Source organism: Rhinoraja longicauda, chromosome 9, assembly GCF_053455715.1.
Source record: "Rhinoraja longicauda isolate Sanriku21f chromosome 9, sRhiLon1.1, whole genome shotgun sequence".
Lineage (NCBI taxonomy): Eukaryota > Metazoa > Chordata > Chondrichthyes > Rajiformes > Arhynchobatidae > Rhinoraja > Rhinoraja longicauda.
This window is the reverse complement of record NC_135961.1, coordinates 43,868,141-43,885,217: the sequence shown is the minus strand read 5'-3', so window position 1 is coordinate 43,885,217 and position 17,077 is coordinate 43,868,141. Positions and strand designations below refer to the sequence as shown.

At 41.3% G+C, this 17,077-nt stretch overlaps 1 protein-coding gene across 3 annotated transcripts in view; it reads left to right on the top strand.

Annotated features, from left to right (window-relative positions):
• akt3a (v-akt murine thymoma viral oncogene homolog 3a) overlaps window positions 1-17,077 on the top strand; it is a 321,945-nt gene that overhangs the window by 292,392 nt on the left and 12,476 nt on the right. For all 3 annotated transcript variants that reach the window (XM_078405356.1, XM_078405355.1, XM_078405357.1), the window contains 2 exons: window positions 7,599-7,813; window positions 15,651-15,738. In XM_078405356.1, the coding sequence (XP_078261482.1) occupies window positions 7,599-7,813; window positions 15,651-15,738 (303 nt within the window). The remainder of the gene's footprint in view (window positions 1-7,598; window positions 7,814-15,650; window positions 15,739-17,077) is intronic.

The following is a 17,077-nucleotide window of genomic DNA, read 5'->3' as shown; positions in this document are numbered from 1 at the left end:
AGATGAGGAAAAAAAAATTCACCCAGAGAGTTGTGAATCTGTGGAATTTTCTGCCTCAGAAGGCAGTGGAGGCCAATTCACTGGATGTTTTCAAGAGAGAGTTAGATACAGCTCTTGGGGCTAACGGAATCAAGGGATATGGGGGGAAAGCAGGAAAGGGGTACTGATTTTGGATGATCAGCCATGATCATATTGAATGGCGGTGCTGGCTCGAAGGGCTGAATGGCCTACTTCTGCACTTATTTTCTATGTTTCTATGACTGGTCTACCTTTCCCTCTCAACTCCATTCTCCTGCCTTCTCCCCATAACCCTTGAAACCCTTACTAATCGAGAATCTGTCAATCTCCACCTTCAAAATACCTAATTCTACATATCACTGGAACTAAATATCTAGTACGATAGGACAGCCAATACTCTGGCATCTTGAATAGGGGTACTGACCAAAGATGGATTCCCAGTTTCTATCCCTTCAAAGCTGTCTGTGGCAATGAATTCCACAGATTCACCACCCTCTGACCAAAGGAATTCCTCGTCATCGCCTTTCTAAATGTACGATTATATATGTTAATGATCCTACAACAGAACGAAGTAAAATGCAACCTGCCACCCTTAACATACAGTATAAATACTCAATGTGTGTTTATGATATTGCAGATAATAAAGTGGTAGTTAATTGTTGACATTAACTGTTAATTAAGATGACAGTCTGATTTGCAAAACAACATCAAACCAATTTATTTTTGCTGACGATAAGTTTTAATTAAGCACAATAGAACAAGATGAGGACCAGAGAGACACCCCCGACATCAGTCTGCCAGCATTTTGTGAATAAATTGACACATTAAAACTAATGTATTTGCAATGTATTGTCCAAGGTATTAAAACAAATAAAAATTGTCATTATTTTTTAAATGGTCATCGTGACTAAGTATACTCCAATATAACAAGAAACACACAATATCTTAATTCATGTTTTTTTTCCTGAGTTTAGTTGTAATTGATTTCTTTTTAGCCACAATTGCTGTTATACTAAGTTCTTTCATTCAACAAAATAGCAACATTTTTTAAATTTAAAACCTATATTTAATAAGTGCTAGATTTGTGTTTTCATTCTTTGAAAATATTTAAGCATTTAACGAGATGTTTAGTGACAAAATTGATTGTTATAGTAATTTCATTATAGATGTAAGTAGCATTTTTAGATATTAAGGTAAATGTAATTAAGTAATGTTTTATGCTTAGTTGCCTAATTTTTCCTCATAGTTCTTATTCAGGAATATTTTAAAATTCTGGCATCTTGACTTCCTTTCCTATTTTTTGCCATGTAGTTAAATTCTCTTTAATCATGTGCTAAGTCTTGGTCATTAAGTGGGTTTTTTCTGACAGCTTAATCTTTTTTTTCCTGAGTTTAGTTGTAATTGCTTCCCTTTTAGCCACAATTGCTATACTATGTTCTTTCATTCACCAAAATACCACCGTGAATCACATTTTGCCACGAGGGGGCAATTTTAATTATCTTTATTTTTGCATGCTTATAATGTTTGTCTAGTTAGATGTTTCCTATTTGCTTTATTTTTAACATAACAATTTCCTCGACTGAGTGCCCGCGTCATACAATGCTTTGAAGGTATAGAAACTGGAAATCCATCTTCAGTCAGTAGCCCTAACCAAGATGCCAAAGTATTGGCTGTCCTATCATACTAGATATTTAGTTCCAGTGACATGTAGAAATATGGAACTATACATCACTGTAATCGACCCTTTCATCGCACCTGATCAATGCCAACTATGATGCCTATTTACGTTAATCCTATTTGCCTGCTTTAGACCCATATTCCTTTCTGCCTTTCCTATCTAAGTACCTGTCCAAATGCCTTTTCAACATTGTGGTTATATTTGCCTACACCACTCCCTTTAGCAGTTTGGTCCAAATATTTAATGGTCCATGTAGAAAAACACCCCTCAGATCTCCTCTAAATTTCTTGCCTATCACCTTAAACCTGTGCACTCAGGTTCTGGACAAGTGCCAGTAAAAGACTCTTATAAATGCCCTTTGTAATTCTACAGAGTCATTCCTCAGCCTTCTACTTTTCAGTAAAAATAAACTCAACCTATCCAAATAAGGTACAGCCCTCCATTCCAGCAACATGCTGACACTCCCTTGCCACAATATTGTAAGATAGTATACCACATGGAGCTGGGAGAGAACACAATGGAAGGGACGGACAGTTTACATTGTTCGTATTTCTGGTAGCTCGAGTGATGACGAAGGCTTTTGGCATCTTGGCCTTCATCAATAAGGGAATTAAGTGAAGAAGTTGGGACAAATTGTTGCAGTTCTACAAGACGTTGGTGAGGCCACACTTGGAATATTGTAAATAGACACAAAAGGTTGGAGTAACTCAGCGGGACAGGCAGCATCTCTGGAGAGAAGGAATGGGTGACGTTTCAGGTCGAGACCCTTCTTCAGACTGGTGAGGGATAAGGGAAATGAGATATATAGACGTTGATGTGGAGAGATAAAGAACAATGAATGAAAGATATGCAAAAAAGTCACGATGATAAAGGAAACAGGCCATTGTAAGCTGTTTGTAGGGTGAAAATAAGAAGCTAGTGCGACTTGGGTGGGGGAGGGATAGAGAGAGAGGGAATGCCGGGGCTACCTGAAGTGAAAGAAATCAATATTCAGACCACCTGCCCAATATTCAATAAGCTGCCCAGGCGAAATATGAGATGCTGTTCCACCAATTTGCGTTTTGCCTCACTCTGACAATGGAGGAGACTGAGGACAGAATGGTCTGTTTAGGAATGGGAAGGAGAATGAAGGTGTCCAGCAACCGGGAGATCAGGTTGGTTCATGCAAGCTGAGCGAAGGTGTTCTGTGAAACGATTGCCCTGTCTGCGTTTGGTATACATCACCGATGTATAAGAGTCCACATCTTGAACAACGGATACAGTAGATGAGGTTGGAGGAGGTGCAAGTGAACCTCTGCATAACCTGAAAGGACTTTTGGGGTCCCCCAGTTTCGAGGGAGGAGGTATAGCGATAGGTGTTGCATCTTCCGCGGTTGCAGGGAAAGGTACCTGGGGAGGGGGTGGTTTGGGTGGGAAGGGATGAGTTAACCAGGGAGTTGCGAGGGGAACAGTCTCTGCAGAAGATGGAAAGGGTGGGGATGGGAAATGTGGCAAGTGGTGGGATCCTTTCGGAGGTGGCGGAAATTTTGGAGGATTATGTGTTGTATGCGACGGCTGATGGGGTGGAAGGGAAGGACTGGGGGACTCTGTCTCTGTTGCAACTGGGGGGAAGGGGGAGAAAAGGGCGGAGCTGCAGGGTATCGAGGAGATGCGAGTGAGGGCCTCATCTATAATGGGAGAGGGGAACCCCCCGTTCCCTAAAGAATGAGGACATCTCAGATGTTCTTGTATGGAACACCTCATCTTGGGCGCAGATGCAGCGTAGATGGAGGAATTGGGAGTAGGGGATAGAGTCTTTGCAGGAAGCAGATTGGGAAGAAGTGTAGTTGAGATAGTTGTGGGAGTCAGTGGGTTTGTAATAGACATCAGTTAATAGTCTATTTCTTGTGATAGAGACTGTGAGATCAAGAAAGGGGCCGGAAGTGTCAGAGAAGGTCCAAGTAAATTTGAGTGCAGGATGAAAATCGGTGGTGAAGTTGCTGAAGTCCATGAATTCTGCATGGGTGCAGGAGGTAGCACCAATGCAGTCATCAATGTAACGGAGATAGTGTTCGGGGGTAGGGCCAGTGTACGCCTGGAACAGGGATTGTTCAACGTACCCTACAAAGGGGCAGGCATAGCTACGGTCCATGCTACGCCTTGGACTTGGAGGAAGTGGGAGGAGTCAAAGGAGAAGTTGTTGAGGGTGAGGACCAGCTCCGCTCGGCAGAGTAGAGTGTTAGTAGAGGGAAATTGGATTGTTCTGCAGTAGTGGAAGAACCGGAGGGCTTTAAGGCCTTCCTGATGGGGGATGTAGAGTGACTGAACATCCATAGTAAAGATGAGGGAGTGGGGGCTCGGAAAGTGGAAGTCATTAAAGAAACGAAGGGCATGTGAGGTATCTTGGACATAGGGCAGGAGAGATTGGATCAGGGGGGATAGGATGGAGTCGTGTGTTCATATAAACATAGAAAATAGGTGCAGGAATAGGCCATTCGGCCCTTCGAGCCAGCACCGCCGTTCAATGTAATCATGGCTGATCATCCACAATCCGTACACCAATCCTGCCTTCTCCCCATATCCCTTGATTCCGCTAGCCCATAGAGCTAAATCTAACTCTCTCTTGAAAATATCCAGTGAATTTGTCTCTACTGCCTTCTGTGGCAGAAAGTTCCTCAAATTCACAACTCTCTGGGTGAATTTTTTTTGCTCATCTCAGTTCTAAATGGCCTACCCCTTATTAAACTGTGGTCCTTGGTTCTGGACTCCCACAACATCGGGAACATGTTTCCTGCATCTAGCTTGTCCAATCCCTTAATAATTTTATACGTTTCTATAATATCCCCTCTTATCCTAAATTCCAGTGAATTCAAGCCCAGTCGTTTCATTCTTTCATCATATGATAGTCCCGCCATCCCAGGAATTAACTTTGTGAACCTATGCTGCACTCCCTCAATAGCAAGAATGTCCTTCCTCAAATTAGGAGACCAAAACTGTGCACAATACTCCAGGTGTGGTTCCACCAGGGCCTTGTACAGCTGCAGAAGGACCTCTTTGCTCCTATACTCAAATCCTCTTTTAATGAAGGCCAACATGCCATTAACTTTCTTCACTGCCTTCAGTATTGGTCACACTGCTATAGGAAAGATGTTATTAAGTTGGAAATGGTGCAGAAAAGGTTGGTGACGAAGATGTTGCCAGGATCAAGGGGCTGAGCTATCGGGCAAGGCTGGGCTGGCTATGACTTTATTCCTTGAGTCTTGAACAGATTTCCATGTTGCAGTTTTTTATTTCCATATTGGGAGCATTTTGTGAGATGGCATGGCAATAGCAAATACTTTATAAGAAGGACTTTCAGTATTTTGGTCATCTAGTTTATTAAATCACTCGCTCTACAATAGTGGGCTTGCTCTATTCCCAGCTCTAAAATTTTCTAAAATCAGTCTATTGATTGGAAAATAATTGGAGATTCATAGGTATTTAATGAGGTATTGCAGAATTTCCTTAATATCAATCAAATCATTGCCTAGGATCAAGTTGGATTGAGAAAAGGGTTGAGGAGGTAGCCATAGAAATATGTAGTAACATTGGAGTCTTTTTGAGTCTATCTGAGAATAATTTGATTGATATTTCAAACAGAAAGCCTGTTGAAATATATTTTATACTGAGTATATATTTCAGTTCAAGCAGTAGATTATCATCTAGGAGGAAAAGAAATCTCCTGACAAGAGTCTGACCTTTTCGAATGATTTAAATATATTTTTTAACTCTACATTTTTTTTAAAACTCTACATAACTCTAACATATTTCATGCAGATCCCACTGCATGCTGTTTTCAAGTGATAATAAATGTTTAGCACACCAACTGATGCTTTGGAGACTTCTGCTAAGAATTGTAATTGTATTTATAGAGTAACTAGTTAAACAACTGTCTTTGATCAACTTTCCTAGCATAACGCAGAATGATAATCCGATGTACTGCTTATGCTGCTGGATGGAAAACCCCTAATGATGCAAGATTAATTTCACAGATTGCTCTGTGTTATGAAGTCAATTGGTTGATGCATTAGAGCTGAGGAAAATTTATATGTTAGCTTCTAGGTTAAATATATACATTTTTTAGAAATGTAAATGGTTTTCAATGATTCAAGAAGACTATAGATAATATATAGTTTTAAAAATTCTGTTATTTTCTTGATTGTCAAATGTTCGCACTCGCCTCCCCTTCCCCCTTCCCCCTATGGTTGCCTCTCCTGCATTAGTGCAGCATCCTCTCCTCCCTCCTCCCCCACTCCCTCCTCCCCCACTCCCCTCTCCCCCCCTCTCTTCCCCCTCCCCTCCCTCCCCCACCTCCCACCCTCCCCTTCCTCCTCCCCCTTCCTCCTCCCCCCCCCCCCACCTCCCGCACTCCCCCTCCCACCCACCCCCCTCCCTCCTGGGAGCAACCCGCGGTTGCCGTAGCAACCCGCCTCCTGGCCCGGGCGGCCGCCATCGGCGGGGCAGGTGTGGGGTGGGGAGGAGAGTCCTGTCCCGACCCGGTGTGGGGATCTTCAGTGGTACACGGTGGCGGCTCTCCCACTGTTGCTGAGCCGTTGGACTCTGGGCGGCCTGGGGAAGGCACTGAGCCGGCCGGGGAGAGGATGGGAGATGCGGGAGCCGAGGGCAGGCCCAGTGCCAGGCCCAGGCCTCGGCCTCCACCTCCACCAATGCCCGGTCTCATCGCCACTGCTGCTGCTGCTGCTGCCTTTCCCCTTGGTCCACCTCAGGCTCGCGGTTACCCGGTCACGTCCAGGCCCATGCCCAGGCTCCGGCTGCTTCCCCCAACACCATGCCTGGTTCTCCCGCCCCCAAGAGACGGGCGGCCGAGCCCTGCTCAATGGGCCCCAACTGCGCAGGCGCAAACGCAAACACTTTTGTTCTACGCACGCGCGGATGCGGCAGCCATCTTACATAAGTACCAGATCAACGGAGCCCCAACTGCGCTTGCGCGTTGTTTTAAAACTTTAAAATGTGAATAACTTTAAAAATAAAACACCGATTTCAATGAAACTTCTTCCATAAGACAACAGGACGACGATGAGTAAGGTGGGCCTAAAGTTGTCGCGCTACCGTATACCATTTTGTCTCTAGTTCAGGAACAAGCGAACAAACAAGAGTTTTAGTATATAGATGTGTGTCACAATTGGATGCAAAATCTTTTCACACCAAAATGGATATAGTTTATACATAAAAACAATTTAAATTGAAGAAATGTGAAACATTTCCTAAGGTGAAATATCATTTGGAGTGCTGGTTTTGTGAAAGAGTGATTACAAATGTGGCAAAACTATTAAAATTACTGTTTTTTTTTAAAGTATCAAATCTGAGATGCTCTGCTAATCAGCATCAATTGTCTAGACATGTTTTTGGCAAAGTGACTACTGGCAACTCTGTACTCTGCAAAGCTTTCATTGTTCCTGTGATATATCTCACTCTGTCTCTAAAATGTTGCGTTATCAGTCTATATTTTGGCACAATCTAATACTTCATGTTGTTGGAGCATATGCAGAATGGTTCAGCTTCGAACAGTAGTTTAAATGTACTTTTCAGTGAAAAATGGACGCAAATTTTTAAAATTATAAATACTTGAGAAAATTGCTGGGCACTTGCTGAGCTCATGAACAGGAAAGTGAGACCTGATGGAAATGTTTTATGAAAAATGTTCTGATTTATATATAGAACTTAATTAAACTTCCCTAAGATAACTTAAAAATAAAGGCTAAAAATTCATTTGCACATAAAATACGGCATCATTTTATTACAATATGATTTTGGCACTTCAACTCCAATTTGCCTGAAAGATTGTTAATGTTTTGAATAAATTTAAACTTAATTGAAATGCAATCTTTGGCAAACATGTCCTTTGTTTGTTTTCCTTGCATAGGTTTTAGAAGACAATGACTATGGCCGAGCTGTTGACTGGTGGGGACTGGGTGTTGTTATGTATGAAATGATGTGCGGCCGACTACCCTTTTACAACCAGGACCATGAGAAGCTTTTTGAATTAATTTTAATGGAGGACATTAAATTTCCAAGAACCCTATCATCTGATGCAAAATCATTGCTGTCGGGATTGCTTATAAAAGATCCAAATAAAAGGTAAGTATGATACTTCAAAACACATTTATAAGAATTATGTTTATTCCATGTTATGGTCTGTTTCCCTACTCTACATATGCTGTTTTTTGACTAATCTTTGGAAGAAGATCATGTCCAGATTGGTAGAAAACATAACAGTTCAGGAGACCATGACGACAAAAGAGACTGCGGATGCCGGAATCTGGAGCATAGAAATCTGGAGCTGGAAGAAACCAGTGGGCCCAGCAGCATCTCTGGATGCAAAAGGAGCAAGTCAACGTTCACCAGAACCGTAAAATGAATGGTTGACCTGAAACTGTCATATTTTTGCGTGGCATATTTAGTTGAAGTTTGGTCAGGAGTGTTTGCAATTAATTTCTCAAAGTCTAAATACATATCTCACTGACAACTTCAAATTAATAACCAATCAGCAGATTCCTGCAGGATTTCTCAAGTGGTGTTAAGCATGATAGTCTACCAATCTAGCATGATCTTTGGAAACCACCACTAAAGTACTCCTCATGTGTGTCTTGGTAATTGTGATTGATGAGGCCATTTTGAGCGCAGTATATGATGAATAAATTCAGGTTCTAAAAATATATGTTTGGATTTTTACGTACAATTGTTAACATTTTGGTGTGTGGCCCTGAGTATTGAAGGCAAGGCGCAGGAGACAATGCTTCATATTTAAAAATTATTTCCTAAAATGTTCTTTAAAAACAGATGACATGTACGTGTTTATTCTGTTAATAATCTTCATTTAAACTAAATGTTAAAGTCTGATGTTGATCAAAAATCCATGAAACTAACAGCTTTCAATTATATAAACAGCTGAGAAGCAAACAGGAAATTTCACATCTGTCCATGCAGACATGCATGCTGGTTTTAATATTATTGCATGTCATGTTGCTTTAAATGTGGTAAGTTAGTTAATATGCTATTTTTAATAAAGGCAGGAATATTATTCCATGAAATGCACATTGTCATTCCATTGCTATGGTTGGTATCTGTTCTTTAAAAACAAATATATAATTACAAGTTCACAAGTTCAAGTGAATCTGTCAGTGGGAATATTTAAACTTTAAAAATTGTCTCTACCCATCAAGTTGGTATTGAAAGCACCAAAAAAAGTTAAAAGGAAAATTGCTTTGACTTGTATTTAGCTTGATCTGCTGAAAGCATTTAGACACCATCTAACTTTGGACCTCATTACCTTGGATGTACCAATCAAATAATAGATGGTGCATTGCTTTATATATTCACATATCTTAGACCATAAGTTCATAAGACATAGGAGCAGAATTGGGCCATTCAGCTCATTGAGTCTACTCATCATTCAGTCATGACTGATCTATTTTTACCTCTCAGCCCCATACTCCTGCCTTCTCCCTGTAACCTTTGAGGCCCATCCTAATCAATCTCCACCTTAAAAATACCCAATGTCTTTGCCTCCACAGCTGTCTGTGATAACAAATTGAACATATTCACCACCCTCTGGCTAAAGAAATTCATCCTCCTCTTCGTTTTGAAAGTATGTCCTTTTAATTCTGAGTCTGTGCCCTCTGGTTCTAGACTCTCCCATTACTGCAAACATCCTTTCTGTGTCCACGATATCTAGATCTTTCATTATCCCAAGATACCCCCCCCCCCCCTTATCTTTCTAAACCTCAGCAATTACAGGCCAAGGCCTTCAAACACTCCTCGTATGTAACCCAATCATCCCCAAGATCAATCTCATAAACCTCCTCTTGACCATCTCCAAAACCAGCCCATTCAGATATTGGGCCTAAAAAGGCTCACAATATTCCAAATGTGTCTTCACCAGTGCCTGATAGGGCCTCAGTGTTACATCCTTGCTTTTATATTCTAGTCACCTGAAAATGAACGCAAGCATTGCATTTTGCCTTTCTTACCGCTGACTCAACCTGCAAATTAACCTTTTGTGAATCCTGCACCAGATCTCCCAATTCCCTTTGCAACTCCGATTTCTGAATCCTCTCCCCATTTAGAAAGTATTCTATGCCTTTATTCCTTTCAACAATGTGCACGACCATACACTTTGCTATGCTGTATTGCATTTGCCACTTCTTTGCCCACTCTCCCAACCCGTTCAAGTAATTCTGCATTTCTCAACACCACCTGCCCTCCCCCCCCACCTATTTTCGTATTGCCCTCAAACTTGGCCCCAAAGCCATCAATCCCCTCATTAACATATAATGTGAAAAGTAGTGGACCCAACACCGACCTCTGCAGAACGGCATTAGTCACCGGCAGCCAACCGAAAAAGGCTACCTTTATTCCCACTCTTTGCTTTCTGCCAGTCAGTCAATGTTCTATCCATGATAGTACCTTGCCTCTAATACCATAGACTCCTATCTTGTTTAGCAGCCTCACGTGTGACACCTTATTAAAGGCATTCTGAAAATCCAAGCAAACAACATCCACTGAATCTCCTGTATCATTCCTACTTGTTACCTCCTTAACAAAACCATGCTGACTTAGGCCTATTTTATGTGCTTCCTAGTACGTCAAAACCTTATCCTTTAAAACAGCCTCTCAAATTTTACCAACCACAGAAGTCAAACAAACTGGCCTCTAATTTCCTTACCTTAGTTTAATACCTTTCCTTACATTAGTACACATTATAATGAGTGAAGTGTGCTTTACTGTGCTTTAGAATTTCAGTTGCCCTTAATTTCTTTAGTAGTTATCTCCCATTTCATAATTGAAATTTCTGCATCAACAAATTAGAAAATATATGCAATAATGAAAACATTCAGTTGTTAGCGGCATTCAGTTTAGATTAGAAAAGGATGCATAATACTATTGTTTTTAAGTACAATACAGTTGCAGATGCTGCCTAGTTGATTTTGTGTTAATAATTCGATGTGTTGTGGAATCTTCATTGCAACAGTATTTTGAATATTATCTTGTTTACTAATCTGAAACTTTGCTAGATTTAGATTTTTACCTTGTGTCTCTTTCCTTCTCTTTCATCCTCTATCCTCAACCATCATTACTGCAATGACACAACCTTAGCCATATCGACTCAATCACGCCCATTTGCTATGTCCCATCATAAAATTCGATTATAATTGGAGTTTATATAGTTTAAACATTCCCATACGTTTTTATCATTCGGTTCTCTACATAGATTCATGGAGTCATACAGCATGGATACAGGCCTTTTGGCACAACTTTCCGATGCCAACCAAGATGCCCCATCTGCACTACCACTTTCCTACATTTGACCCATAGTCAATGGAATATCCAGTTCTGAGTATATAACATCATGGAAATCACAAAATATATTTCCTGATCTGGATTAATAATTACATTAATCTCTTAAGTACTAAATGGCCTATTTGTTTTGTTTAACCCAACCTTAATTCATCCAACATCCAAAATGTAATGGCCAAGAGTTGAAAACTACTTGACTTACCCCAACCCCAATGTATTATACCCACACCTTTCATTATAATTGGAATGAATAGATGTACTATTACTCCCTATGGTATGTGCAAGTGAGACTAGAAATAGGAAGATAGCACTGTTGAATACTTACCTTGTTGACCATAAAATCAAGTGAGATGTAAAGTGGATGGCTGTCCTGAAACCATCAAATTCCTGCCAGGTATATTTATTTGAAATTTGGTCTAAAAAAAATTCAATGAGTTCTGTGGAAAATCTAAATATACTTCTCACTGTAAGGAACTGTTGTAGGAGGATCATTGGGATCTCTTCCAGGATAGGTGGGATCTGTAGCGTCATTGACCTACACACAGAAAGAGCAAGGAAGCAGGAACTTCAGCCCAATCTGCCCATGCCTAACTGAGCTCATCCTACTTGACTGTGCCTGGCCCATATCTCACCAAATCTTTCTTATCCATGTACCTCTCCAAGTGTCGTTTAAATGTTGCAATTGTACTTGTCATTACCAATTCTTATGTAAGCTCGTTCCATATATGCACCACCCTTTGTGTGGAAGAAGTCGCCCCTCAGGTTGCTTTTAAATTCTCTTCTCACCCTAAACCTCTGCCCTCCAATATTAGACTCCTTTATCCTTGCAAAAAGACCTTATCTATGCCCCTAATAGAAACATAGAAAATAGGTGCAGGAGTAGGCCATTCGGCCCTTCGAGCCTGCACCGCCATTCAATATGATCATGGCTGATCATCCAGCTCAGTAGCCTGTACCTGCCTTCTCTCCATACCCCCTGATCCCTTTAGCAAAAAGGGCCACATCTAACTCCCTCTTAAATATAGCAAATGAACTGGCCTCAACTACCTTCTGTGGCAGAGAATTCCACAGACTCACCACTCTCTGTGTGAAGAAATGTTTTCTCATCTCGGTCCTAAAAGACTTCCCCCTTATCCTTAAGCTGTGACCCCTGGTTCTGGACTCCCCCAACATCGGGAACAATCTTCCCGCATCTAGCCTCTCCAACCCCTTAAGAATTTTATATGTTTCTATAAGATCCCCCCTCAGTCTTCTAAATTCCAGCGAGTACAAGCCCAGTCTATCCAGTCTTTCCTCATATGCAAGTCCCGCCATCCCAGGGATTAATCTGGTGAACCTTCTCTGTACTCCCTCTAAGGCAAGAACGTCTTTCCTCAGGTTAGGAGACCAAAACTGCACACAATACTCCAGGTGCGGTCTCACCAAGGCCCTGTACAACTGCTTTTAAATTCTCTTCTCACCCTAAACCTCTGCCCTCCAATATTAATCTCCAAGGTCACTGCTTGGTCTCCTTTGCTCCAGGGAAAAAAGATAAACCAACAACTCAAACCTTCCAGACCCAGTAATGTCCTTATGAATTTGTACTGCACTCTTTCATAGCATAACAGTTTAATAACATCCTTGTAATAACATAATTGTAGGGTGATCACAATTGTACACAGTACTCCAAAAGTGGGCTTAACAACAATCTGTACAGCTGTACCATGGCATTGAACTACAATAACATTGAGCTATACACAATACCTCAATACCCTGAACTATGAAGGCAAGTGTGCCAGATGCCTTCAACACCCTGCCTACCTGTGTGGTATTTTCATTAAACTACGCATGCAACCCCCCTTCCCCCCGCACATTCATCCTCCTACTTGTTCCACTGTCCGTATCCTTGTATCCCTTCGTTATCACCTCTTTCCCAGCCACCAATGGGCCATTATAGGCCCCATCCTTCCTTGGTCATCTGTTGTCGACCCTGATTTATTCTGGCCTTTTTCTACCTCCCCTCTACTTTCAGTCTAAAGAAGGGTTCCGACCCGAAACGTCCTTTTCGTCCAGAGATGCCGCCTGACCCGTTGAGTTACTCCAGCACTTTGCATTCATCTTCGGTATAAACCAGCATCTGCAGTTTAAAATTTATAATAATATTCCTTTCTACACATAGAACAGTACATCTTAGGAACAGACCATTAGACATAATATCTATGCTGAACATGATGCCAAATTAAACTAATTTCTTTATCTGCACCTGACAATATCCCTCTATTCCCTGCATATTCATGTGCCTATTTAAGAGACACTTAAACGCCACTATGTATTTGCTTACACCACCATCCCTGGCAGTGCATTCCAGGAACATGGTTTAAAAATCTTGCCCCATATATCCTCAATTTTTGCCCTTGCAGCAATTTCTTGCTATATTTACTGTTTCTAAGTGAGTCTGACAATTAACATAAAAATTAGAATGCATACCTGCTAGGCTTGGAACAATTGTGATAGTTGCTAAAGAACCATACATGTAAAATTGTCACTCTTGTAATAAGCTTTCTTCTCTTCCTGTCCATCCCAATCTGTTAATCACTCTGTACTATTTTGGGTGAGGTCCGTACAAGACAGTTTAGGAATTTAACAAGGAAGAGGAACTTCTGGTGACGAGTTGGAGAATAGCTATTTTCTCTTTATTCTCAACATTGTGCAGGCCATGGAGGCAATTAATAGAAAACATATGAGACATTGTTCACTCTCCAGAGGCAGTATTGCAGTGTAGTGGACAAATGATATTAGTACAAAATTGTCGTTCAGTTTGAAATTTTAGTCTTGTTAGGTAATATGAATTATTAATATACAATAGATTCCAGTAATATTCACACACACAAGTTCACATGAGTAGGTTCACTAGGTTAATTCCCGGAATGGCGGGACTGTCGTATGTTGAAAGGCTGGAGCGATTGGGCTTGTATACACTGGAATTTAGAAAGATGAGGGGGGGGATCTTATTGAAACATATAAGATAATTAGGGGATTGGACACATTAGAGGCAGGAAACATGTTCCCAATGTTGGGGGAGTCCAGAACAAGGGGCCACAGATTAAGAATAAGGGGTAGGCCATTTACAACGGAGATGAGGAAGGACTTTTTCAGTCAGAGAGTGGTGAAGGTGTGGAATTCTCTGCCTCAGAAGGCAGTGGAGGCCAGTTCGTTGGATGCTTTCAAGAGAGAGCTGGATAGAGCTCTTAAGGATAGCGGAGTGAGGGGGTATGGGGAGAAGGCAGGAACGGGGTACTGATTGAGAGTGATCAGCCATGATCGCATTGAATGGCGGTGCTGGCTCGAAGGGCTGAATGGCCTACTCCTGCACCTATTGTCTATTGTCTATTGCCTACTCCACCATTCAATCATGGCTGATCATAGAAACATAGAAACATAGAAAATAGGTGCAGGAGGAGGTCATTCGGCCCTTCGAGCCATCACCGCCATTCATTGTGATCATAGCCGATCATCCACAATCAATAACCCGTGCCTGCCTTCTCCCCATATCCCTTGATTTCACTAGCCCCTAGAGCTCTATCTAGCTCTCTCTTAAATCCATCCAGTGATTTTGCTTCCACTGCCCTCTGTGGCAGAGAATTCCACAAATTCACAACTCCCTGGGTGAAAAAGTTTCTTCTCACCTCAGTTTTGATCACTGCCTCCTAATCACATTTTTCTGCTTTCCCCCATAACCCTTGACACCCGTTCTAATCAAGAATTTTTCTTTCTCTGCCTTAAAAATATCCACTGACTTGGCCTCCGCAGCCCTCTGTGGCAACGAGTTCCCCAGATTAAAGTCATAAGGCCATAAGGAATAGGAGTAGAATTAGGCCATTCGGCCCATCAAGTGTACTCTGCCATTCAATCATGGCTGATCTATCTTTCCCTCCTCACCCCATTCTCCTGCCTTCTCCCTCTGACACCTATACTAATCAAGAATCTATCTAACTCTGCCTTAAAATTATCTACTGACTTGGCCGCCACAGTAGATATTTTTTTGCCACTGTGGCAAAGAATTCCACAGATTCACCACCCTCTGAATAAAGAAGCTTCTCACCTCTTTTCTTAAAGAGCGCCCTTTAATTCTGGGGCTATGACCTCTGGCCCTAGACTCTTCCACCAGTGGAAACATCCTTTTCACATCCATTCTATAAGAAAATAACTGCAGATGCTGGTACAAATCGATTTATTCACAAAATGCTGGAGTAACTCAGCAGGTCAGGCAGCATCTCAGGAGAGAAGGAATGGGTGATGTTTCGGGTCGAGACGAAGAAGGGTCTCGATCCGAAACGTCACCCATTCCTTCTCTCCTGAGATGCTGCCTGACCTGCTGAGTTACTCCAGCATTTTGTGAATAAATCCACTCTATCTATGCTGTTCATTATTCTGTAAGTTTCAGGTTCCCCCTCAATCCTCTAAACTCCAGCGAGTACAGGCCCAGTGTTATCAAACGCGCATTCAATGCTAACCCACTCATCCCTGGAATTGTTATTGTGACAACAAATACTTAATTTCTTACAATGGAGCTAGTTAGAAGTCAAGGTGAATTGATTTGTGTGGCATAGGCACTGTTGAATTTTCTTTTTACCATCAGGCTTGGTGGAGGTCCAGAAGATGCCCGAGACATCATGCAGCACAGTTTTTTCAGTGGAGTCAACTGGCAAGATGTTTATGACAAGAAGGTTTGTGTACTTCATTCATATTTGTTATTATTATAGTTCTTCATGGTCAAACAGATAATGGTTATATGAATCAATGTTGGGGGAAGAATCAAAACTCTAGTCATAATATTTGTGAATTTAAAATTTAAAAGAATATTGTTTATCAGGGTAAAATTGTGACTGTTAATTTATGTTCCTCCTTCTGCATTTAGTGAATTACTCCACTGGTTCTAGCAAAGGTAACATTAAGTTGAACTTGAAACCTTTCAGCTGTATACCAAAAATTTGAATTTTCCTAATGTGTACATTAACTCTAATCGACTTAAATACATAGTGATTTCATAATTATTTGATTTGCATTTTAGGGTGGCATTTCTCTAATTCAGGTTGATTCTCATTGCTGGCATTTTCATTTAGAATTTGTTTTTTTAAAGATATTGTCAATTGAGAGGAATATTAATTGAATTCAACATGGATTTTGATTGTAGGATTTTTTTCATCTACATACTACTGAAATTCTTTGAAGGTTCACAACTGGTCCATGTAGTTGATACATATAAAACTGAACTTTAAATGCCAAAAATATGCTAGCCTTAGTTTAGGCAGCAAATCTAAGCAGATGACACCACTAACGAACACCAGGCTACCATCTCCCAAACCATAACTGATATTATCGTCCCCAACGATCTCTCCTCCATCCTTCCCAAAATCTACAAGCAAAAATGTCCTGGAGGACCAATTGTGTCTTCCTGCTCACACCCCTCCAAACAGCTCAGTTCTATCTTTCCCCACTTATCCAGTCCCTTCGACCTTCCTATGACACCTCATCTGCTCTTCACCACTTCAACTACTAATTCTTAGACCCCATTTCCTCTTCTTTACCATGGATGTCCAGTCCCTTTAAACCTCCAGTTCTTATCAGGAAGACCTCAGATTCCTCTGGTACTTCCTTGTACAGAAACCCAATCAGCACATCCTCAACTAACACTTTCCTCTACCTGGCAAAGCATGCCATCACCCATAACAACTCCGCTTTTGACTCCTCTCACTTTCTTCATGTCAAAGTGTTGCCATGAGCACTCGCTAGGACCCATCTAAGCCTGTCTTTTTGTTGGTTACGTTGAACACTCCTTGTTCCAAACATACTTTGGCAACATTCGGCAACTCTTTTTCTGCTATATCAATGACTGCATCGAGTTACCTCCTGCACCTGTGCAGAGCTCATTGATTTCATCAACTTTACTCCGAACTTCTACCCAGCCCTCAAATTCACTTGGATTATCTCTGACATCTCTAACCCTTTCTCAATCTCTCTGTCTCCAACATAGGTGACAAACCAACCATTGACATCTTCTACAGA